Raw genomic sequence first — 25,283 nt, forward strand, 5'->3', positions numbered from 1 at the left:
CACTGGGGGGAAAAAAAGCACAAGAAGTAGGATTTATAGGATTGTTGCCAAGGAAAGGGGGAGGCAATAAGGAGTGAGGAAGCCTGAGATTTATGGCTTGCACAACAAAGTATTAAAACTAATAACTGAGATAAGAAGGTGGAGGAGAAAATAGGTCACAGGCCCTGCCCATCAGGTGTGTTCCCTAAAGATTCTGAGATTAACTTTGGATCTAACAACCTGACTACATTCCTCTTTCCTTAAACTTTTCTTTTTGGATAAGTAAGGAATAAACTTCACATCTTCAACATCTTCAATTCTCTGGGACTCCTTCTCCTGTTAGATTCTCTAAGTGCCAAATGGACAGTATTTCTAGATTTCTACACTGCAATCTACCATTTTGAATTGTAGATTCAAATCTACCATAAATTGTGGCACACAACAGAGTTTATACCCAATTTATTTCTTCAACTCATACTGACCGCTATGCCCTCAGTTGCTCGTCATGAAATTGGGCATGTGACAATGGAAAAAGTTTACTTTGCTGCAGCTTAGCTCAGATGTTTTCTATTGAATAAACTGGAGATGGAGTTTAATGCTCAACAGTAGCTAATTAAATAAGTTAATGTATATGAGGCAGATGGAAACATAGATGACTGTTCTAAAAACAGATTGAACATAGTTCATTTGGGATGTGCTTAAAATGCAGGTGTATGCAATGAAAATCAGAGGCACAAGTCAAGAGAGACAAGGGATCTCAGATTCCTGGGTAGGGTTTGGTGGAAACACATTCATGACCAGTAATGTGGCAATTTTCATACTGCATTGAACTATGAACTACTAATGAGGGTCAAAACTTTGAACATATCATTCAATGTCATTGAACATAGGTACTATAAGGTAATATCAATAAACCATGTGTTGTATATATTCTTTTGTTTCCAGACTTCGTGGCCCCTCTGTTTGTAATCTATAATAATTGTGATTATTACAGATGTCATTTACCTTTAGTGTCTATACTGATCATTTGCCTGGTTGCTCTCAGATCCATTTGTATACTTTCTCTGTTCTGCTCTGCAACACAGGAAGTGGAACCCTGAAAACTACAATTCCCAGGGTCCTTTGCAACTGGTATCTGGCTAGGTTCACCCAATGGGAGGAGATGTTGAAAGACTGGAGGGCAGGAAGAAAGGAGCAGCCAGGATATTTCTCCCCCCTTCTCTGCTTTACTTGGCATCTCCTCAGCGGCTGCATCTCCTGCGTGTTCCCAGTTTCTACTGGATACCTGTTCCCTCTGTGCTCCTCGTTCCCTCTGGGAAACCCCTGCTTTAGCCCCCGTTCATATTGAATTCTCCAGAATTCCTGCTTTCAACTGACAGTCCCAGCCACAGAGTCCCCCTGTCCAGTTCCTCCTCCAAGGTTGCAGCTTCCTCCAGGCGTCCCTGACTCCTGGACTCTGCCAACGGCATCTCCTCTCCTAGTCGCTCCAGTTCTAGCTGTAGTAGAGCCTTCTTGCACTTGTTAAACTCTGGGTTGGTTCACCTTTCCCTGCTTCCTCTCAGCTCTTCCAACACCTCTGTAACTAGATCCCTCTACCTTTTTCTCAGCTTTATTATTAAGATGTAGTTGACAAATAAAACTGTCATATATTTACAGCCTGATGATGTGAAAGGATCCCCACAATACAGTTTGCTAACACTAGATCCCTATATTAATCTCCTTCTATTCAGTACCCAGCAAGGGTTCTCTATACAGTCCATGAAGATGAGCCCTAGCATGAAAGATGGCTTCCAGGAGACACCTAGAGTTAGGAGGCTAAGTCAGTTACAGGCATAAAGGGACAAGATTCTGAAGCCAGACTGTGTGGGGAAGGAAAGTCTGCACTTCAGAGGACCTTTTATTTTATTTTATTTTATTTTATTTTATTTTTAGGATCTTTTGCTAAATGGATATTACAGAAGAAAGATGAAAAAAGGCCCAGGGTGGGCTCATATTCCTCTTCGTGCCCAAGCCCCTCCCCATTCTCAGGGTGCAGTCTCAAGCAATAATGGAAAACCCATTAACAAGCTATTCTCCATATCCTCACACTAAAACACACGCTGAGAGAAAACTTGGCTGCTTCCTCTGAGACTAAAATAGAAAAAAAAGAGACATTAATAGATTAATAAATTATTGAGAGTTAAATCAGTCTGTAAACAGCATCCTTTAAAAGGAATCTTTTGATAACTTTTGTAGGACTGAAAAAGGAGCTTACCTAACCTCAGTTAAGTTGCCTGACTCTGGATATGTTTGCTTTTTTTTTTCCATACAGGAGAGAGCAACACATTTTGCTAGAATCAAAGGGTTTGAGAAACCCAGGCAACATGAATGCAGAACATGAACAGAGGCAGTGGAGCCTAAAGTTGACCTTATGAGTCTAACAGGCCTGGGTTTGAATCCTAGCTCTACTGCCTACTGGCTGTGCCTCAGTTTTCTTAACTGTAAAATGGGAATAATAGTACCTCTCTCTTTGTATAGTGGTGAAGATTAAATGAGATAACTTTTGTGAAGTACTATCAAAGTATGGGAACACATCCCATTTGGCTACAGAGAATAAGGAACAAATCCCAATGACTACATTTATTAGCAGGGTCAAACTTCTCATTTATTTGTAAGACCACCATATGGTCCCACATGATAAATGCTCTGGTGATAATGGAGTGAGTACCATGGTGAAGGTGCACACGTTTGGAAACTCAATATCAGTTTAAGTGGATACAATCACTGGAAACCATTTACTTTCTTTATTTAAGGGTTTGATGTTTTGTTTTGTTTGCTTCAACTGGCAACATTTGTTAAAACTGTAGAACCTGGACATTTCAAACTTGCAAGGTTTTGGAAGGACTCTCTTAGAAAGCCATAAGGCTTAAAGGAATAAAAAGAAAAGCCACAGATGGAGAAAATATTTGCAAAACACATATCTGAAAAAGGACTTGTAGCTCCAGTATACAAAGAACTCATAAAACTCAACAATAAGAAAACAAATGACCCGATTTAAAATGAACAAAAGGTCTGAACATACATCTCACCAAAGAAGATATATGAATGGCAAATAGTATGTGAAAAGATGTTTACTATCATACATCATTAGGGAATTACAAATTAAAACAAAATTTAAATACCTCTAATTACCTATTAGAATGGCTAAAAGTTAAAAAAACAAAAACTGACAACACCAAATGCTGGCAAGAATATGGAACAGTAGGAAGTCTCATTCATTGCTGGTGGAAACTCAAAATAGTACAGTTACTCTGGAAAATACTTTGGCAGTTTCTTTTAAAACTACATATAGTTTTACCATATGATCTAGCAATCACACTCCAAGGTATTCATCCAAATGAGTTGAAAACATGTCCACACAAAAATCTGTATATGAATGTTTATAGCAGCTTTATTTATCATTGTCAGAACCCAGAAGCAACCAATATGTCCTTCAGTAGGTGAATGGATAAACATACTATGGTATATCCATACAGAGGAATATTAGTCAGCAGTAAAAAGAAATGAACTATCAAGTCACGAAAAGACATGAAGCAAACTTAAATGCATATTCTAGGTGAAAGAAACTAGTCTGAAAAGGCTACATACTGTTTGATTCCAGGTATGTGATATTTGGAAAAGACAAAAAACTATAGAGACAATAAAAATATCACCTCAGTGAAATTATTCTGTATGATACTGTAATGGTGGATACATGACAATGTATTTGTCAAAATGTATAGAATGGTACAACATGGAACACTAGTGCAAACTGTGGTTTTTAGTTAATAACAATGGGTTAATATTAGTTCATCAATTGTAATAAATGCAGCACAGGAATGCCTAGTTAATAATAATGGGTTAATATTAGTTCATCAATTGTAATAAATGCAGCACAGGAATGCAAAATGTTAATAATAGGTAAACTGGGTAGGGGAGGTATATGGGAATTCTCTGTATATGCTGCTCAGTTTTCTATAAACCCAAAATGTCTGTAAAGAATAAAGTCTATTTCTTTTTTTAAAAAAGTAATTAGGCAGCTATGATCAACTACTTGTTATTTTTATACAATAACTCTTGAACAGTGTTACTTGGTATTTTTGGGGAGAAAAATGTCAAATACTAGTGCTAGTGATTGAACTGCAAAATAAATGAAGTATTTGCATGTTATGAGGGAAATCATAATTTTGGAATTACAAATCCTATTTCTACCATTTTGCAGGCTGTGGGATCTTGGACAGGTTAATTAATCATGCTGGGTTTATATTTTCCTACCTCTAAACTAGAGCTAATAATGAGACTCAGAGGGTTGTCATAAAAATTAGAGAATATATGAAAAGTTCTAAGCCTTACGACAGGCTCAAAAAATGGCAGAGACAATGGTCATAAAAATGATAAAAATGATGCCTAGAGAAAGAGAAGAAGGAAAAAGAAGAGAGGGAAGAAATAAATAACTTGAGGATTTAAGAGGGCTTCAGAATATTGCAGGTTTTTCATATTCAGTTACTATCATTGTTACCGTCAGCAACCTAAGACTCTAGATTCAAGCATAACCCTACAGGTTAGGAAAAATGATAGGGAAAAAAGTAGACTCTTTAAAAATAATTTCAAAAATAAATTCAAATTGTGTATGAATCACATTGCAACTCCTTCTTTTTATAGCAAAGGGGAGAAAATGCCATTTAACTAAGGCTTAAGAAATATGAAAAAAAAAAACCCTGAATATTTTACCAAACAAAACTTTGCCTCAGTTTCCACCTTTGCTTTCACTTTACATATCTTTGAAAAATAGTTAAAACCTAATCAGGACATATCAGAGAGTTTGGGTTTTGTTTTGTTTTGTTCTGTTTAAGAAATTCTACTTGCTTCTTTTACAACTTATTTTTCTCCCTGATGTGAATGATACGTCAGATAGAAGCCAAGGAGCCAGGTGGAATGTCCCAGTTTCCACAGGAAGGCTGAAAAATCTTTAATTGCCTTGAATGAGGAGTCCTGTGCCCTGGATTTGCTGGAGAACCTCTATTTTAGGCGACTTCTCTTATTAATCCGTTTCGGGGACTCTATGTTTCAAAGCCCTCATTTTGCCTGGATGCCAAACTATAAGAAGTCATATGATTTGGGGCTGCATCAGGTCTAGTATTTAAAATGCTAGGGGAGACTTAGCATTTTAATAGAAAAGACTTAGAAACACATAACCTCATTTGACTGGGGATAAAACTGAGGTCCAAAGAAGGGGGATTATTGGTCCCAAGCCCCACAGCTAGTACTCTATGAGCCAAGGTATACACCCAGATCTGTGTGAGTTCAGAGACCTTACTTTTAACCCCACATTTAATTTCTTGGTTCTTTAACCCTGACACCCAAGTGGTTCAGTCTTTGGGATGAATCCCATTCTAAAAGCACAATTCAGTGGGCAAAACTAATTTAAAAAGAATCCCATTCTTTGCTCAAATCTATCAAGAATATTAAAGAAGAGCAGGTGCACGGTCCAAACACACGAAATTCTCATTCCTCTTCCACCCTCACAGCCAACAACTGTCCTGTAATAACCTCCAAAGTACAGTCCCAACTGCTCCTTTAACCCAGGACAAAGTGCCCTTTTCTTCTTCTCACTCCCTTTGGTTAAGTAGACCAGCTCGTGACTGTATGCCTAAATCCTTTATCTTTCCCTTCCTTCCTCCCATTTCACTCTCTACTTCCACCCCACTGTGCCAGCCCCATTCTCCCAGGTCTGCATCCCCCAAAGCCCAAAGAGCCTGTCTTATGAAGTCAGAGCTTCCCTAGGCAAAATCTATCTCAGAACTTTTATTTTAAGCAACTGTGGGAAGAAAAGAAGTGTGGAACATTCTGAAGTTGTAAATGCTAATATTTTGCCTTCTTTTTCACACTGGTGAGATCTCCCAAATCAGGTCCTAAATCTCACTCATTTCTGAATCTCTCATAGACAGTTTCTGGTTGCTGGTCTAATTACATTGCAAGAGACAACCCTACTTTCTAACATTATATATTCAGGCTTTTGTGGTAAAGCTTTGTACACTCAGAAACTTAATAATTAACTATTATTTCCAGCTGTTATCCTTAGGATGCTTATTAAATTTTTATCATCCATTATGGTAGATTATATTTTCCCCCAAATGGCTGCAATAATATATATCTCATGCCATACGCTCTTCTTACAATGTGCCTTTGACACTCCTCCATCAGGAGGTAGCGTTGGTGTTCTCTCCCCTAGAACCTGGGCAGACTTTTGTAAGTGCCTCAACCAGCAGAATACAGTGGAAGGGGCAAGTGGCTTCCAAGGCTAGAACATAAAAGGCATTACAGCTTCCACCTTTCTCTTGGATCGCTCATATTGGGGAAGCCAGCTGCCATGCCTTGAGGATACTCAAGCAACCCTGTGGAGAGGAACTGAAGCCCCCAACCAACAGCCAGCACCGAACTGCCAGGCATGTGAATGAGTCATCTTGGAAGTGGACGTTTCAGCACCAGTCAAGACTTCAGATGATTGTAGCCCCAGCCAGCATGGGACTGAAATTACATGAGAGACTCTACCGAGAACTATCCATCTGATACATTTCCCGAAATCTGACCAACTTGCAGAGAGAATATATCAACATTGCTAATGAAGTCACTAAATTTTGGGTTGATTTTAAGTAGGGATAAATAAATAAGGCAGCCATTAATGCCTAATCTTAAATTTGTCCCAGCATTGAGTAAGTCAATCTAGGCTAATTTCAGTGTAGCTTTCAGAGAAGGAAGAGTGTCAAAAAAAGTTAAGGCCAGCGTGGAGGGAGCGGGTTCTTTTTTGGCTCCAAGAAAACAGGGGGGACTGGGACCAGAGAAAGATGCCCTAAGAAGATGAGTGAACTCAGAAAATAGACTACTTCTCAGCCTTATTTAAGAGACTGCCTGAATTGATACATTTGCTATGGCCAAACCTTAATTCTCTGGATGAGGAAGAGCATTTGATTATCAAAGTGAGAATTGAGATCTTTCTCACTAGAGCCCTGAATGGACTCTTAATCAGGGATCATAACATCCACATTCTGTGACTTCCCTCCTGTTTTGGAAGAAAAATCCATCTACCAAATATAGGAAAACAGGAGCTTCTGTAATCCTACTGTTAAAGAATTCTGGGAGCCCTGCAGTCACCCGATGATGACTTCAAGTTCAAGGAGGCATTGATGCTATTTTCGGGGACACAGGTTAGGCTGGCAACTATCAGGAGATGTAAGTCTCACTGCAGGAGGTATGTGGCTTGCTGTCCAGAAGATTCTGACAGGTTACGGGGAAATGCATGATATTCCAAATAAGCCATTTGCTCAGCAGGAAGGAAAGAAAAAGATACTCTTATGTTTGTGGAAATATAATTTTCGCTTTCCCTATTTTCCTCCCTTCTCCTGAGAACCCACCTGTCCTTTCATTGGCTCAGGTTCACACTCTGTATTGCCCAGAATGTCTCACAGGAAAGGGAGCCTGCCAGACACCATTAGAAAGAAAGAATTGGAGCTGGTAATTCATTTTCTGAGGCACTAACTTCCATGTGTAATTGGGTAATTCCCCCTTTGACATGAAACAGCAAACAGCTGTTTGAGGAAGATTCATTTTGAAATATGTTTCTGAGTCAGTTCGGCCCCTCTTAGCTTCAAGGAATAAACGATCACTCAGCTTTCCTCAAGCCATGGGGGTTATTATAAAAATAAATATGGAAATAAGCAAAACAGCTTAGTAGATGAGACTTTGCCTCTTGACACACAAGAAACATCAAATTCCTTACTTTTTCTAAGTAAAATAAAATCTAGTAGCACTTTCTCGCATGCCCCACCACCATATTGGTAGAAAATCTTAATCTTTTTGGAGAAATGGATGAATAAGTGCCCTGAAATCTATGGAAGTCCAGTAAACTTGGGAAAGAGCCTCTGATGTGCATACGCATTGTGGGTGGCAGCTAGGATGTTCCTTGACTAAACTCCTATAATTCATTCAGAGATGCTCATGGCATCCACTCCCTTTTGGATTTCAGCTCCCAAGGCCACAGCATATAGTGCTCACTCTGTAGACACACACATGCCGCCTTTATTATAGGTCTGCCTCCTGTGAGCTGTGTGGGAGAGGATGGTCCTTCCCTTATCATCCCAAGGAAGAGGAGCCCAGCTCCTGCTCATCAACCCCACCATCAACCCCGAGAAGCCTGACAATGGCATACCAACGTGGCCGGTGTGAGTACGGTCCCAAGACAGGTAATGAGAGGGTGCCGTGTCCATAAACCCTGTGAAAACAATAATAACATCCACATTTTTGCTTCTTTATGGTCACCCGGCAGGCAATTTAAGAATACTCATCTCTTCCCAGGGGCAGACCTCTCCTACTGCTTATCCTTGGATGCCTCTGCCTTTTGAACAATCAAACATTATGTCCCTTTGAGCACAGGTTTGGAAAACATTAGTTTTCCTCTTAACTCTCCTGCTGCAATAGAGATTTCAACCTTGTGAACACGAAAAGCCTTATGAGCTGGTGTCATGGGAAGAACAAGAACTACAATACATCTGGCCTCAGGGGATGAGAACCTGAGTAGTCCATTCAATCCTCATTATTCTTGCTGCATGGCACTTTCAACTGGGCTGCCTTTGACGCAGGTGCCCACGTCAGATCCCATCAGCGGCTGAAGTAGGATTATAAGATACCCCAATGTTGACTTCAGTGGAAGGAAACCCATTTAAGTGGGAGGGAGGCATGGTAGCTATTGTGAGATTTAGCCTATACAATAGAATTTCAATTTGCTGTGGCCTTTCAAGGTGGGAAGTGGCAAGTAGGTCAGGGAAAGTGATGAGGGCATACTAGAATGGCATACCCCTGAGCTCTCTGAATGGCCTTCATGTGTGGTCCAGACCTCTGAATAAGGCCATGTGAGGCCAGTATCCAGGTCCAAATACCTGCTACTGCCTTGGGGAGAAATCTCTTTCTGTCTCTTAATCTTCCTACCTGGAAAGAAGAAACGACACCATCAAGAGAAGCCCCAAGAGAATGTCTGAAGAGACAATTAAAAAGGAATAAGTGAATTCAAGAGTAGAGGATACTATACGTATAACTGATTCACTTTGCTGTACACCTGAACCTAATACAACACTAAATCAACTGTACTCCAATAAAAATTTTAAAAAATAGAGGATACTTATCTATTTCACAGCATAAGATACATAGTTTATTTCATAGCTATTACTAGCTTAAGTTTCCACTTAGTAAGGAGAAAAGACTGAATTTAAATCAGTGCTACTTAGCGTGTGGTCCACGAACCAGCATCATCAGCATAAACTGGGAACTTGTTAAAAACCTTTATTGTTAGGAGCTGTTTATTACTGCAACATATCTAAACTATCCTGACTGATATAACCACAAATCAAGACTTGCAAAATGGACCAAAACTAGTACTTCAAGAAAATGTGTAGCTCTAGATGCTTACATAATAAAAGAAGAGGCTGAAAATTAATGAACCAAGCAACCAGTTAAAGGATTTAGAAAACAACAACCACACGGATTTAAGGAAAGTAGGAGGAATTTTTAAATGACATAAAAACAGAACGTTTAAATAAAGATCATTTGTTAAGCCAAAGTCAGTTCTTTGAGAAGACTAATAAAGTCAACAAATCCCTATTGAGGCTGACCAAGAGACAGAGAAGGCAAAAATCTGAACACAGTCATTTGAATGGAAAGAGGCTTTATTGATGAGGATAGTTAGAACCAGCACCCAAAACACAAATCTCAGTGACCTAAAAACAGTCCAGTGCCGGCCAACTGGTTCTCTTCCCAGTGGTGATGAAGACTGCAGAATTGTCCCCACTGACACTGAAAAGGAGCAGGCAACTGTCACCAGGAGCAGGCAGGACCAGGGTGGATTTGAACTGTGGGTCTGGACTTCCAGAACTCTAGCCGATGAGCTTTTCAGGTTTGCACTCATCATTTCATTAATCTGCAAGGAATGTGACCCTGCATTTTATGTGCTTGAATTTTTTTTGGACAACATGTATTGGTTATGATGGGGTTGTGTTATGTTAGTGAAAAAAGTTAAGTCACAGAACTACTTCCAAAATGTTACCATTTATAGGACTTGAAAGTAAAAATGAAATAATATATCGCTTAGAAATATATACAAAGGTACTAATACTATTTGGTAAAAAGCAGAGGAATAATAAACACAAAAAGTAGGATAGTAGTTAGCTCTGGGGCTATCTACAGGTGAATACAATGGTACGAGTACTGGTCTAGTCATTTTGTTATTGTATTTTATGTCTTTCTGCATTACATGTATTCTTTGGTATGTATTAAATACACCCTCTAGTTACCCTCAGTTTCCACTTGAATTTTTAGATCTTGGCTTTTCCATTCTTTAGCTTTTTCATCTACGAAATGGACTAGCTTTTATTTCCCTCATTAGGTGAGTATAAATGAGTATTTTGAGATCTTCATGCCAAAGTTTCTACCCATTCCAATTTCCTTGGCTTCTCCAAAAAGGAGGCAGGCTTACGACAGTGGAGAAAGGGCAAAGGAAACTTGAGGGATGCTTTAATGTGGCTGCCTAGTCATGTGCTTATGATTCTCATGCGGAACAGGCTTTCCATCCTCTGGTGGCATTTTGTGGAGGTGGGGCACCCTGGGCTGTGTCATACGTGAAAATTCATTAAATGAGTTTCTCATATTCACTTGAGAAGGGAGCTGTGAAACAAGAGAAAAAGAAGGAAAGAAACAGGGACAAGATAGAAGGGATGTCTGGGCCCAGGATGAAAAGAAGACATAAACCAAGTGGCTTCAACGGCTCTATTCTCCTCCTACAAGCTCCAGAGGGCCCGTGAAAAGCTGAAGCACATTCACTTTCTGACTTGCCCACCCAAGAACTAGCAATTCCTTTAAGTGATAAAGGGGTCCTCTGTAACAATGACCTGAAGTCAGGGACTTGAGTCCAAAGATCTCTCTCTCCACTCCGAAGAATAAGCTTCAGGGATCCCAGAGAAAAAAATGATTTTTTAAAATATTAATACACAAAAGCAGGAAACAATCCTAGTGCGTATTTTCCAGCTAATTCTAGCACAGAGAGTTAACGAGCAATAATAGTTTTTTTTAAGCTAGAGCAGCTGGGGCAGTATTTACTCATCTGAAACAGCCTAAGAAATGTAAATGATAAAACAAAAGGCACTGCAGATTGGGGAAAATAAACAAGCAGCCAGTGAAGCTGAGTGGAGCTTTTCAAAGAAGCCATAAAATGCACCCCAATGCATAGGAGGAAAATGAAAGATCAAAAGGAAATTATCATATTCAAGCAGTTCTGCTGAACACAGACTCACCTCTCCTGGACTTGGAGGGGAAAGCAGTCAGTGGTAATAATTAAGAAAGCCTGCACTTGTTTTTTTAATAAATATTTCATGATATGTCATCTGCATCCACGAGGAGCCATAACACACCACAGCCACTGCATACTTAGCAGTTGTGGAATGACAAAAACTGGGCTAATTATGCTAAGATCATACACATTTAGAACTGAAGGCAGTGGAAGCTGACAGGCCATGTCAAGGGCTATGAATTTGGAACTCGGGGAGTTAGCAGTGTCAGCTCGCTATGCGCCAAGCACCCCAGCGGGTCTTTCTCACAGGGGCACCCTTGCTGAGAGTTCTAAAAACACTTTTTTGGCAAGAATAGCACTTCAGGGGCTTTCAGAAATGAGTGGACCAAAACCAGACGGGCCTGAATCCTGTCTTTCCCCATCTCTGAGAGAACTTAAGCCTCAGACTGCCTGTTTAGACCTTTGTGAGTGTGGACAATTTCTTGATCTCCATGAGGTTTGGTTTCCTTATTCACTGATTCCAAAAATATGTATTGGGCACCTACTAATACTAAGGGTCATGGACAGTTCTGGACACTGGGGACACATTCGCTCTTGTGGAGTTCTCATCCTAGATGGAGAGACAGACTATAAACAAAGGAAATAGGTAATATTCTAGGCAATGATGCATGTTAGGAGAAAGGTCAATCAGGGAAGGGGGTTGGAAGTGGAGTAGGGTGCTTTAGGGCTGGTGTTCTAGAAAGCGGGGCCAGGACAGGCCTCGCCAAGAAAGTGTAAGACGAGCCTGAAGACAGTGAGGGAAGGAGCCACGCGGTTACCTGGGAGCAGAGAACCTCAGCCAGGGGGAGGCGTGAGCACAAAGGTTCTGAGGAGGAAATGTGCCCGGTGTGTTGGAGAAAGCACGAGGCTGCAAGAAGGCTGGCGAAGGGCCAAGGAGGTTCAAGGCTGGTAGGAGATGGAGCCCGAGGGGCCAGGGGGAGGCAGCAGTCATGTCTGTCCTCATGTCACGTGAGGACTCGGAGTTTACTCTGATGAGATGGGCAGCCATCAGAGGGTGCAGAGCGTGGGGGGCATGTCTTCTAATCACCTTCCAGCAGCATCCCCCTGGATGATGTGTGGAGAACAGACCATCATGGTTCAAGGTCAGAAGTAGGGAGACCAGTCAGGAGGTTCTTGCAATAAATCCAGATAAGAGATGATGGTGGCTTGGTCTAGGGGGTGGTGGTAGAAGCCCAGACAAGAGGGGTCTAGAGGGAGGGCTGACAGGAGTTTTTGATGGATTGAATGTGGGAGGTCAGACTCAAATTCAAGGATGACTCCAAGGGTTTTGGCCTGAGCAGTTCAAAGAACAGAGTTACTTACCGAGAAGGTATAGCTGGAAAAGAGAACTTTTAGGGGGAATATCAGGGACTCACCTTAGGCCATGTTGAGATGCCTGTTAGATACCGAGTGGGCAGTGGGTCCCAGGTTCAGGGGAGTGGTTTGGGCTTGATATATTAAGTTGGAAGTCCTTAGCATCCAGATGGTGTTTAAAGCCATAAGGGCAGATGACAAAAGGGCTGAGAACTACCAAGGGCTGAGCCCCAGGGTTTTCCAGTGTTTCTGTAAAATGGCAAATGATTGTACCTGCAGAATGGAATAATACTGCACCTCGATGAGTCTTCGGGAGTGAACACATATAAAGCATCAAGACACAGCGTATAGTGCAAATACTAAGTAGATCTGAACAAAACTGAATTATCCTGTTGGAGACTACAATAATTCCCATTATCCAGAAGCAGAAGATAAGGCTCAGGGGGGTTTAAGAGCTTCCTGCCTAAAGTCATGCAGCTAATGAGTCTGGAGAAATTCATTGTTTGGAGATGAGATTTGCACCTTGTTTTTCCAACTCCCGAATCAAATCTTTTATCCTCATTTGCCACATACTTTCTTGCTAATGAACAAGTCACGTGCCTGTCTTCAAAGAGCTTATACTTTAGTGGTGGGAAATGTAAGGCAAGAGTGTATAAATTAAAAAGATTTAAGTGGCAATCCAAAATGGGGCCGGGTGGTCCTAGAACCCATGTCCTGGGAGCCCTGGTTGTGGGAACCCTTGGCCTTCTCCGCGTGTCAGGGCTGTGGGGTCTGGCCCAGCCCAGTGGATGCTGCCTTCTTGGTAAGGACCTCAGGGTTACTCATGGACAGAGTGTTCCAGGGAAGATTCTCCCTCCCTAGCCCTTAGGCCAACCAGAATACAGGCCTAGGCATTATTCACTGCACTACCTTGGAATTCAAGACCTTCCTATGTAGCCACAAATGACCTCTCCTACTTAAACAGAGTGCCTGGCCTAGTTAAGCCTTCACTGGAAACCCTTTACCTTTCTGAACACCTCCTTGGTGCTCTGGTGGGGTATTGGTTGGCGGACTGCCCGCACCCCCCACACACACAGAGGGCAAGGAGAGACCAAAGAAAGAGGCAGACCACTCCAGGTTGGTAGGTGGCAGGTTTTAACAAGCAAGGGAACTTACTTTGTGAGGCTTGTCTTGAGTGAGCACAAGAGAACCCACCAAATCTTAAAAGGGTATATAGAAATCTTAACTAGATTCACTCACATACTCAGTCCAGATGGTTTCAACAACACCTTACTCTCTCAAGGCTATGTCCTTGGAACATTTCCCACTGTGGGAGAAACAGGGCGAAGAGACATTCCAAGGATAGAGGAGGGCGTGAGGAGCCTCAGTCTGCCCGGGTCCAGTTCACGGGTCAACTGGTGGTCACGTGCTCAGTGTGACCTCCTCCAACATGGGACAATGCCTACAGACAAAGTTTTCCTTTTACTCTAGGGACAGAGTTAGTTTGGCTTCGTGTGAATAACAACAACAACAACAAAAAGCAACTCATTATTAAATGATGCATTTCTGAGTTCTCAGATCTTCCTAGATCAGAACTAGAACCACAAAGCAGCACCAGTTTGGGGTCAGTGCCAGCATTTCACACTGTAACTACATTATCTACTTTTGGCTTTATGACAACATGGTAGAGGTTGTTAAGGCTTGTACTTACTGTCAGTATTCTCACTTTATCGAAGAGAAAACTGAAGTTCAGAAAAGTTCTCTGACTTGGTCGTGGTCACATAGCTAAGGAGTGGGGGAGCAAGGATTCGAACACCAAATTTCTGTTCCTACATCACCAGCACTTACCACACTGACAGACAATTGTCTGCAATTCTGTATTTTGCTGTTGTTGCATAGCAAGGTAGTAACAAAGTGACGATTTGAATCTAAACCTTCTGATTCCTTTCTTCAATCTCTCAAGAGTTAAAATAACTTTTAAGAAAAGGCTTAAATTATTTTTCTAACTAACCTTCCTGGGATGGAATTTAAGATGGACTCATTGGATTCTGAAATTTTCTCTACAGCAAAAAACAACATAATTTTGAAGTTCTAGCATTTCAAAAAGGTTGGTTTCCAGTGGTCACATACATTCCCTAACACCCAGAAATACTTCTCAACAGGATCCTATGGTATCTTTCTCAAAAGGACAGATCAACTCATGGATTATTTTTTTCACCAAATTGAATCAGTTGTTGACTTGGCATTACTAAATGCCAATTAAAATGCCTACATGTATAATTGCTACATCTGTAATCCACCCCAGATAAAAGTTCTCAAATGTCAGCAGTCACCCACATGCTATTCAAAACCCCAGATCCACACTGGTCCCACACTTTCGTGACTGCCTCGCTCACTCCACATGTAAACACTCGTTGTTTTCTAAATGTCCTTGTTATGCCAGCCAAAAATAAGTCTTCACTCACAGCAACCCACTCACATAAAGTTTTCCCTTCAATTTTCCTTCCAAATGCCCAAAAGGGATATCACAGAATTTGGGCCCCAGCAACTGGTTTTTGTAAAGCCTTTCTTTTTCTGCTTCCAGTTAATTGGTTAAGGAAGAAATATAAGCATTGCCCTAACTACAAACCTACGCAAGATTACTTAGTATATCTCAAGTAAAATTTGTTCTGTGGAGAAAGAGTATGCCTGGGGACTGTGGAACTTGATTTTGGGGGAGGGAGGGTAGAAACTGATGGAAGATTTGCAACATGGGGTCAACTGCCATATCTTGCCCATCACTCTGTGCTTTAATATACATTGAGGAGAGGCAGGGAAACCAGAATTCTCTCCATTAGTTCTTCCCTAGAAACACTCTACGATTTTACAAATGGGCCAGAAAGTGGCTTTGAACTGAAAAAGCTGAAGTTCTACGAAGACATAACCGAGCTATTCAATACCTCCCGACTAATTTCTGAGCCTTGGAATATCTATCTAATGAGACAAAGAAATAACACGGCACTGAAGATGCTGTTCAACTTGCTGGTAAATAGCCTTCCTCCTGATTTGCAGTGGAAAAGGAGAAACATTGAAATGATCTCTCTAGGTCCTTTTGTCTGCAGAGAAGTGGAGGAGCCAGAAGAACTAGTTTTCCCTCTGCCTGCCAAACTCCCACCACACCACCAAGTCCACCACCCCTGATATCCAATGCTATAGCCACTGCCACCACCTACAACTGCGCCTATTTCTTCCCTCCCCTTTATCCTGCCTTTTCCCCTCCTTCCCTATATTCTTGAGAAAATTTAGCAATTAAACACCATCCAGCTATTAAAGTTCTCATTTTATGCTTTAAGAAGATTATTTATGGAATGGGAAAAAGTTCATAACAGACCATTCATGAATAATAGGTTTCAAAATTGTAGGTGATGCATGATCCCAGTTTTATGGTGGAAAATAAAGACTATCAAAACACTAACAGTGGTCGTCTTAGAGATCATTTAATCATGATTGATTTCAACAGACTTCTTTTTTGCTTCAACTAAATCCTTCTCAATTTTATTAGAGAAACGTGTTACTTAAAGAAGGATGTCACTTTACATGGTATGTCATGTCTCCTTAGGCTCCTCTTGGTTGAGACAGTTTGTCAGACAGACTTCCCTTTTTTTTTTTATGACAGTGACAGTTTCAAGGAGTACTGGTAAGGTATCTTATAAACTGTCGCTCAGTTGGTATTTGTCTGACTTTTCCTCATGATTAGTTTGAAGTTATGGTTTTTAGGAAGAAGATCACAGAGGTAAAGTGCCATTTGCATCATATCATGTCAAAGGTATATACTCAGTAAGACTTATCATTATTGATGTTAACCTTGATCACCTGGCTGGCTGAGGTACTACTTGTCAGGTTTCTTCGCTGTAAAGTTACTCTTTTCCTCCCTGTCCACAGTGCAAATACTCTTTGGAAAGAAGTCACTATGCACAGTCCATACTTAAGGAATGGGGAGGTATGCTCCACCTTGTTGAGGGGAGAGCACGACCATAAATTATTTGGAATTCTTCCGCATGGGAGACTTCTCTCATTAATCTCTTCTCCCTATTTATTTTATTCTGTCCTTTACGTATGCCAGTATGGACTTATGGATATCTACTTTATACTGTGGGTTATCATCCAGTACTACTTTATTTCTTTTCTTGCTCAAACTGTCTTAGCTTTGGCCCCTGGGAGCTCTTTCAGTGCCGCTTTGACATACCTTCATCATTGTGGGGTTTTAGGGTGTTTTATTTTTGTGTTCTTCCATACTTTCTGACAGTACAAGATGCTCCAGGCTCATCTTGTATATTTCCTGCCCCAGCCCTAAAATCAGCCATTTCTCTAAAGATTTCCGGTTCCTTTTACTGGAGAATGGTATTCGACACCAAGATCTGGGTCTAGGTGTACTTGTTGCTACTGGGGTATCATTGCTTCTAGGTCCTCTTAGCTGACACAGCAAGGATGTATATGTGAATATATATGCATCTATCTGTTTATCTATCTGGATGAAACTGTCTTTGTACTAAACCAAACATAAGTTCATACCAATGTCTCTGAGTCGGATTGATTACTACGTGGATCATTCTAGCTTACTCCTCTGCCTTATTTGTAAACTCCCCCTCCAATAGTGAAGAATCAATAAAATCAGACTCTCTGGTCCTAGGTCCAAGGCACTGACATATTTTAATGCTCCCCACCTCCTCCCTCCTCCACCCCTCCAGTGATTGTAACATGCTGCTAGGGTTGAGAACCACTGCTCTGGTCAGATTACATTAGTCTTCACTCCTGAATCCCCAGTGCCTAGTGTCTGGTTCACAAAAAATACTTGCCGTTTACCTGAAGCTGAGACTGAGGTTTGAAGGGATGTGGACGTGCTGTGGGTGTGGGAAGGAAGGGAGGGGTGAATCTGAGGGATAAGGCAGGAGATGCTGCCTGAAAGATAAGAGACAATTAGAAAAGTTGGAGAGTAGAACAGAGTGGAAGCAACTATCCTCATACCCATGGATGAAATACACGTCAAGGCCTCTGCTCTATGTTTTCTCGTCTACACAGAGGCAAGAGGAGAGAAAGCAGGCCAAACTTCCAGCAAGTATGCTTAGCTGTAAGGAATAGTGTCTTCCCTGTAAAGATGTAAAAATAGAGAGCAGTCTGTGAAACACCAGCCCCTGTGGATCTATTAAAAACTCCTGTAGACACTGCTACTGAATTAGGTCAGCTGAGAAAAGCAGTCTGGAAAAGGAGTTAGAACTCTTAAGAAAAAGGCTTCCAGCCTTTCTTTTGCCAGGAAACAATTAATTCCTTACTGAATCAAGACCCCCACCCCGTGCCAGCAGTGCAGTCACTCACTGTGGGTTGCACCTGTAGGTAAGACGGGCAGGTTACACCAAATCCCCTGTCGAGTTTCCCCACTTTCTCCCCCACTCATCCGACACATGCCTGCGAGTCCCACAATCTCATCCTATTCTCCTGTGACAACTCAGAGCATTGCCTGGCGTGGGGGCGGCCCACTCCAACATGTGGATGCTGCCTACCCTGTCTGCAGCTCCTTGCATCACTCCCCCCAACCCCATATCTCCCCTCAATACACACTGACCTCCTCCCTTCTTCAAATATCTCATGCTCTTGCACACTATGAGGCCCTGGCACAGCTCTTTCTTGCCCCACCTTCATTTAATTAGCTTCTTTCAATCTCAGCTCAAGCATCACTTCAGGGGAACCCTCCCTGGTTGCAGAACCTAAGTCAGAGGCTCCTAGTTTGATGCTCTCACAGGTGTTCTTATCCTGCAGAGCAATAATCTCATCATATAGATATAAGTTACCAGCTTTAGTCTTTGGTTAGTGTCTGTCTCCTCTTCCAGATATTGTAAGGGCATTGTCCCAGCGATTTGTTGCTGTATAACAAGCCACCCCAAAATCTGGTGACTCAAAACAACAGCGATAATTTCGGTAAGAGCTGATGGGGACAGCTCACCCCTGTTCCACGTGGCGTCAGCTCTACTGGTGCTGGAGGATACACTTCTGAGATGGCTCACTCACATGGCTGGCAGGTGACGCTGGCTATCATTTTGTCTGCACCGGACCTCTCCATGGTGGCATGGTGACTGGGTTTCAAGAGGAAACATCCCAAGAGATAAGGAGTGAAGGCTGCAAATTTCTTAAGGTCTGAGACTAGAAACTGCAGCATCATTTCTGCTGTAGGCTACTTGTCAACAGTCACAGAGCCCAGATCAAGAAGAGGAGACACAAATTGCCCCTCCCCCTCAGTGGAAGGCATGTCAAAGAATTTGGGGGCCATACGGTAAAAATTCCACAAGCATGATTTTTGTCTAAGTTTCTTTCCTTTTGTTCCCTGAGCATCTAGCACAAAGCCTGGCACAGAAAAGGCCTCAAGTTGAAATGAGGAAATTCATTCTTTGTACTCTTTGTCTATGGGCCAGGGAGCCTGTACTTGGCCACAGTATTTCTGAGCTGATTCCTAGCTCTATGATTGTCTGAACTTTGCCTACGAGCCAACCTGTGGCACCAAACCGATACCTCAGTACCTCACACAGGAGGAAGCCAATTCATTCAATCCCACTCCTCAGTTACCGACTCAACTCTCTTAGAGTTGTGAGGGAAGATGGCAAACAAGTCATTCTCACAATTAGCAAAAATGTCAATTACAGACACTTGCCTGAAAACACAGTGGGCTTTAAATTAGTTACACATGACTAAGGCATAATACCCACCTACAGTTGACATTCACCACCACCCACAGCAGAGCTCACAGCTGCTGATCTGAAACCACTGGGGAAATCAGCTGTGCAAAGAGCCTGCTTGGGAGCAATCTACCCAGTTATAAATACTGCATTTAGGCCCATTAGTCTTTCATTCATTCATTCCAACCCAGCTTCCCCTTCCACTCACAGGCCTGATTAGAAACAGAAAACCCTTACTGAACGCTTACGAAGTGCCAGGCACTTTACGTGTGTTAATTTGTCAAAGCCTCACAAAAACCCATGAGACCATTTCTGTTGCTATCATCCCCCTTGTGGATGACAGGCAGTAAGATGGCCGCCATAGTTATACATTTGTGTGATCCCTTCCCCTCAAGGATGGGCGGGACCTTGGACTGGCTCCTAACCACTGTTACATGGCAAAGGGGATGGGATGTGCTGATCACACTGCAGTGCAATCTTGTTGGAGTCTCTCGGTCTCTTTCTCTCTACTTTGAAGAAAGTGGTTTTGAAGAAAAGTAAAGGCCACGAGTCCCACAGCCTCGGGAAATGAGTTCCACCAACAGCCTGCGGGCGCCTGGGAGTGAACTCGCCCCATGGAGCCTCCAGGTGAGAGCCCAGCCGGGGCCGACATCTTGACTGCAGCGTGGCAGAAGATCCAGCTAAGCTGTGCCTGGACTCTCGAACCAGAGAAACTATGAGGTGACAAATGTGTGTAGTTCGAAGCCACTAAGTTTGTGATACTCTGTTTTACATCAGTAGATGATGAGCATACCCATTTTACAGGTGAGGACAGTGGGGCTATTAAACATGTTGCCCAGGGCCTCCCCAGGCTTTAAGTTATTCTTTCCATTGGATTCTAAAACAGTAACAAAACCCACCTTTTGGGGGCACTTACGACACGCCAGGCATTGTGCCAGGTGCTTCACATGTGTCATTTCCTTTAATTCTCAAAAAACGCCCATGCAATAGGAACCACTATCATCTTATCTTATAGCTAAGTAAACTGAGGTCACAAAGGTTAATTTGCCCCAATTCACAGATATTTAGTGTTGAAACCAGGGTATGAACCCAGCCACATTGAATCCAGAGCTCACATTTACTCTTAAATCTATACTTACTGCTTCTTGGAACTATGCAACATAACTGCAGGTGTGTTCTGATAAAGTGGGAAGGTGCCGGCCTCTGACCTAGGCTGGGGTTCGCAGAGCTGAAACTGGGCGAAGAAACTAAACATGAGGCTGGACAGTGTCTCTCAATGTGCAGAGCATAGAGCTAAGTCAGTACTCGGTGAAGAAGCCTCAGGGAACAAAACAATCTGAAAACAGTGCCACCGTGAGGACTCTGGGAAGGGACTTCAAAGCCTGAGTGAAGGAAGAACTTGGTGATAGCATCTTCATCAGGGACACATCTGGGCACATGTGTGGTTGCTAGACCTGAGATAGAGGGTACATTAGACTTCCTGTAAGTTCAACTGCCTCCCCCAAAGCTGCAGGCTCAGCCTTATGGGGGTAAGTCTAGAGCAATTCTGCAGGTAAATTCTGCAGAAAGGCCCCAAGAAATTTGTCTCCCAGCCAGAAGAACCCTGTCAACCGTGTAGTTATGAAACAGACAGTGTAACATTGGAGCAAAGCACAGAATACTCAGACCTGGGAGGGTGGCCTTAGGCCAGCTCTAAGGTGGACCCTGCCATCATCCTATGGCCTGGTCATTTCAAAGATACTGCAGGAAAGCTAAAGAGAGAAAGCCAAGTAAAAATGGGATCCAGGGGTTACATATCTCAATTTAGCTTGACCTAGATTCTGTTTTGACAGCGTAACAGGCTCTGTGCCCAAAGATGAACAAGACGTAGTCCCTGCCCTCAAGGAACTCACAGGCAAGCAGAAGAACTCATAGAACTCAGCAAACAACCAGAACACTGCAAGGCTGACGTAAGCTATAGCAGAGGTCCACACCAAATACAGAAGAAACACTAAAGCAGGAAAGACTGAGTCCCAACTGCAAAACTGAAGGACTCATGGAAGGTGGCATTTGGCATGATTCTGGAAAAATGTCTAGGTCCCAAATAGGTAGAAGTAAGAACAGCTTGTTCCACAAAGAGGAAGTATTGTGTTCAAGAATATAGAGGTGAGAGATACCAAGTGTATATACAGAAGAGCAAGGGACAAATTTGACTGCTGTGTGAGGGTCAAGGAAGGCTATGTACTGGGTCATAAAGGGAGAAAATATGAGATGAGATCATCTGTGATTTTGAATGCAAATAAATAAAGGCATTGATCATTACTCTATGATTAATGGAGACAATGGGGAACTCTAAAAGATTTTGGAAAGGCAAATATTTAAATCTGCCTGACACTTAAAGAAATGTCATTTCTCCCTGTGTAAAAGAGTTCTGGATAAAGACGGGCATTATTTCTTAGAGTATTCTAAGGAACACTGGCCACATGCAAGTTTCCATAAAATAAAGAGTCCTGTGGTAAAATAAATATCAGAAATGCAAGTATTCCTTTCTTGAAGATCTGAAATGCATGTTAGGATATTAGAAGCCCCGGGAAGTACTGCAGGATGAAAAGCTACTTAACTCTGTATCACTCGGTGTTTTCCCAAGTATTTCATTACTGATTTTTCTCTTTGAACAAACACATTTAACACTTCTTACAACTATAAGATGTATTGTTGCCAAGGTTGCATGGTCTGTGTGCTTCAGTTTTTATGCCAAAGAAGAGCTTTGTTAGGGAATGTCCAAGTCCTTATTACTTCCCACAAGAGAGTTGAGAGGCCGATTTCTCTTCTATGTTTAATGAGTGAGGCTGGTTAAAAGGGATGAACTGAGGATGACTCTACAAGGTGGGCTGTCATCTCAGAAAATACTCTACTGAGTCTGTCTCCTCTGCTTCAAGGAACAGAAAACTTGCCGTATTCATTGTTGTCTCAGCTTTTCAAGGCCCCAGAAGGACTTGTGTCGAAACAAGTATGAAAGCATTCCACATTAATTACAAGTGTCCATTAGAAGGCCCAGGAGATGTTGTGCAGGCAAATAAATGGCGCGAGAAAAGATCTGTAAAAGCACCTACGATAAAACCAGACCTAAACTGCCAGAGGGTCTTCCTTGGAATCAGGAGCATAATTCAGCCATAAAATGAGTCATAGCTGCTCCTTCTCTCTCCTTCCACATAAACATTCCGTACCTCGTGGAAGGATTCTTTACCATCTATTCTGGGCAACAGACCCAAAGATACCGCACAGAAAGGGAGCATGATTTGTCTATAAAAATGTTGTAATAAGTGATTTTATAGAACTGAAATGCCAGTTCCTTTACTACCTCCTCCCACTCATTTTACAACCAGTTAATATTTTTCGGAACTGTTGTGTTGTATTCCACTCAGCCGCCTCTGCAATCTTTGTTGCCTATTTTTCTGCCAGAGCCACAAGAATAAAGCTGTCAGATGGTCTGCGAAACCATTTGTCTTGTCTGGCGAATTGTCTAGAGGCGACCATAACCTCCTACCTGCTCCACTATATAAGAGAAGTAGCCTGTCTTAACAAAGCAGAATTTAAATATTCTTTCGATCTGTGTTATCTACAAGCATCTAGGATGAAATCAGCGACTATCTATTTCCCTGACAGTTTCTGACCTTGTTCCGGCAGGAATGGGGTAGGTGTTCCTATTAAGCAGGGCCTCATATTGACCTGCTTACAGAGATGTTACATTCCGGCAGGAATGCTGCAAGGTGTGTGAACTGTAATAAGAAATGTGACTGCTACAAGAGGAAGGATACAGCATGAAAGTGCCCCACAAGAAGAAGATTAAGAGCTGTACTGAGCTAATGGCATACAGTGGTTGGGCTTTGAATGTGATGAGGATTTATGGTTTCAATTAGGGCTGGAGAGCAATTTTAGAAAGTTACTAGCAGGCGACTGGCATTCTCAAAGATGGCTCATTTGTGTATTGCTCAAGATGAGCTGGGTCTTTTAGTTGTTTACAAACACACATGGCGGCTTGCATTGAATGTGCGGAAGTGACTGCAATATTGCATATTCAGAGCTCTTTAGCAGAGCTGAAGGCTGCTGCTTTGGTTTCTGAGTGCTCCTGTGTGGGCCAAGCAAAACTCAATTTTGCAGCAGTTTCTGCATTGAAAAGAAAAGTTGAGTTTCCCCACCTGTCCTAAACTCTGATACACTATTTCAAATGAACAGCTTCGCCATTCAGCATACTCCCTCATATTTAAAATTCTTAAATGCCTCAAATACCCCATGTTTGTGCTGCCTCGAATACAAACAAATTAATTTTTAAAATCTCCCCACTGGAATGTTTTGCACTGAAACCCATAAATCTTTGCGTCCAAGTGCTCATGTTTTTCTCTTTTAAAGCCTTGGGGCATTATTCATGAGGTGCAAAAATCTCTCAAATAAATTAGAATACTGGTTGAGGCATCTGCAAACACAACAAAAAGCACTCAATCCCAGATTATGGAAAGCTGTGCATGCCCTTGAAAGCTGTACATCATCTTGAACCGGCAGACCTTGACCTTGGCATCCCATGGAGCCCTGAAACAGTTTACCTAGCCTGTTCATACAGGAAATACAAGGTAACCCTTCCCACACATGGTCCCATTAGGATTTCTCATGAACAAGTCCTTGGTCTAGGGAACATGCTCTCACTGCAGATAGTCTCTGCTTTTCATTAGCCTGTTCTATATGGCCATTGAAGGTATGGTTCTTTGATCCCAATTTTGAAGTGGGTAAGAAATACCCATTTCCTATTTTCCCTACTTACTTATATCCTAACTATTTGAAAAACAGATATTTTAAATTAAAAATATATTTTTCTAAATCAGATTAAGGTACTCAAACCTTTATTCCTCCAGCTGAGGGAAACTAGTGTGTGTGACTTGAGTTCTGGGAGACTTATCTGATAGAAAACAGGGGCAGGGTCTGCTGACATCGACCAGCTCTATTCCAATTGTTGATCCATGAAGTTGACCATCCTTCTACTTCTCTGTCAAGAGACACACTGCTATGCACCCATTACTTTCTGAGGTCCATCTCCTTGTTCCTTGATCTTCATAAATGAAGTCAGTGAATTCAGGTATTTACACAACATAATAGGAGCAGAGATTCCAAGAAGATTTTGTTTTTAGTTCTGCCAAAATCCAAAGGCAAAGAGAGACCATGGCTCTCTGTTTGGAATTGAGGAGAGATAAGAGATCTCGGAAATGCAAATATCTCTAAAAACTTATCCTGCCTTCAGGATAAGAAGTCAAGAGTTCCATTCTTTACCTTTCCTTTCTAGGAAACGAGCATCCTCCTCTCAACTTTGATTATCCTGAGCCTTGGCTGGAGGAAGCAGGAATGTTCTCTGAGAAGGTGGGATTAGATTCTGGGCCACAAGGAGACGAGGACATGGTTTTGATGGTGGGTGTGAGCAGACAACCATGATGTTAATTCCACCTGTAAGAGATTATGGCATGTACAATGGTCAATCAGAATGGACACCCATAAAATTAGTGCTGTTATAGAAATGATATGACTGTACTGGTAAACACTGGCTGAATATTAGCTCTGGAATTATATAAATATTGGGTGATTTTATTGAACACATTAGAAGAATGTTCTAAGACTGAGCCAGGGAGGTACTAAAAAAATACCCCCTCACCTAAGTCAGAGATATATAACAACATAAAACAATATAAAAATATTATGAATAATATAAAAAATTATGAACTGTACATGGATTTGTATGAATATTTTATGTATATCCATTCATGTATATATGTATTCATACAAACACATATACATATATGTATACATATGTGTATACACACATGTATATATCCACATGAAGGTAAATAACAAATAATGGCTCGATACTGATAATTCAAGTCCACACTTCAGAGATT

The 25,283-nt window shown here is 41.8% G+C and overlaps 1 protein-coding gene across 4 annotated transcripts in view; it reads right to left on the reverse strand.

Moving 5' to 3' along the window:
• Positions 1–24,679: 24,679 nt before the first annotated feature.
• The window catches only part of SUCLG2 (succinate-CoA ligase GDP-forming subunit beta), a 337,465-nt gene continuing 336,861 nt past the window's right edge, over positions 24,680–25,283 (reverse strand). For all 4 annotated transcript variants that reach the window (XM_027121350.1, XM_027121348.1, XM_027121346.1 and 1 more), the window contains one exon: positions 24,680–24,834. In XM_027121350.1, coding sequence (XP_026977151.1) covers positions 24,695–24,834 — 140 coding nt within the window. In that variant the 3' untranslated portion in view covers positions 24,680–24,694. The remainder of the gene's footprint in view (positions 24,835–25,283) is intronic.

The sequence above is a fragment of the Aethalodelphis obliquidens genome, unplaced genomic scaffold (assembly GCF_003676395.1).
Source record: "Aethalodelphis obliquidens isolate GAN/ISIS:26980383/991018 unplaced genomic scaffold, ASM367639v1 scaffold22, whole genome shotgun sequence".
Lineage (NCBI taxonomy): Eukaryota > Metazoa > Chordata > Mammalia > Artiodactyla > Delphinidae > Aethalodelphis > Aethalodelphis obliquidens.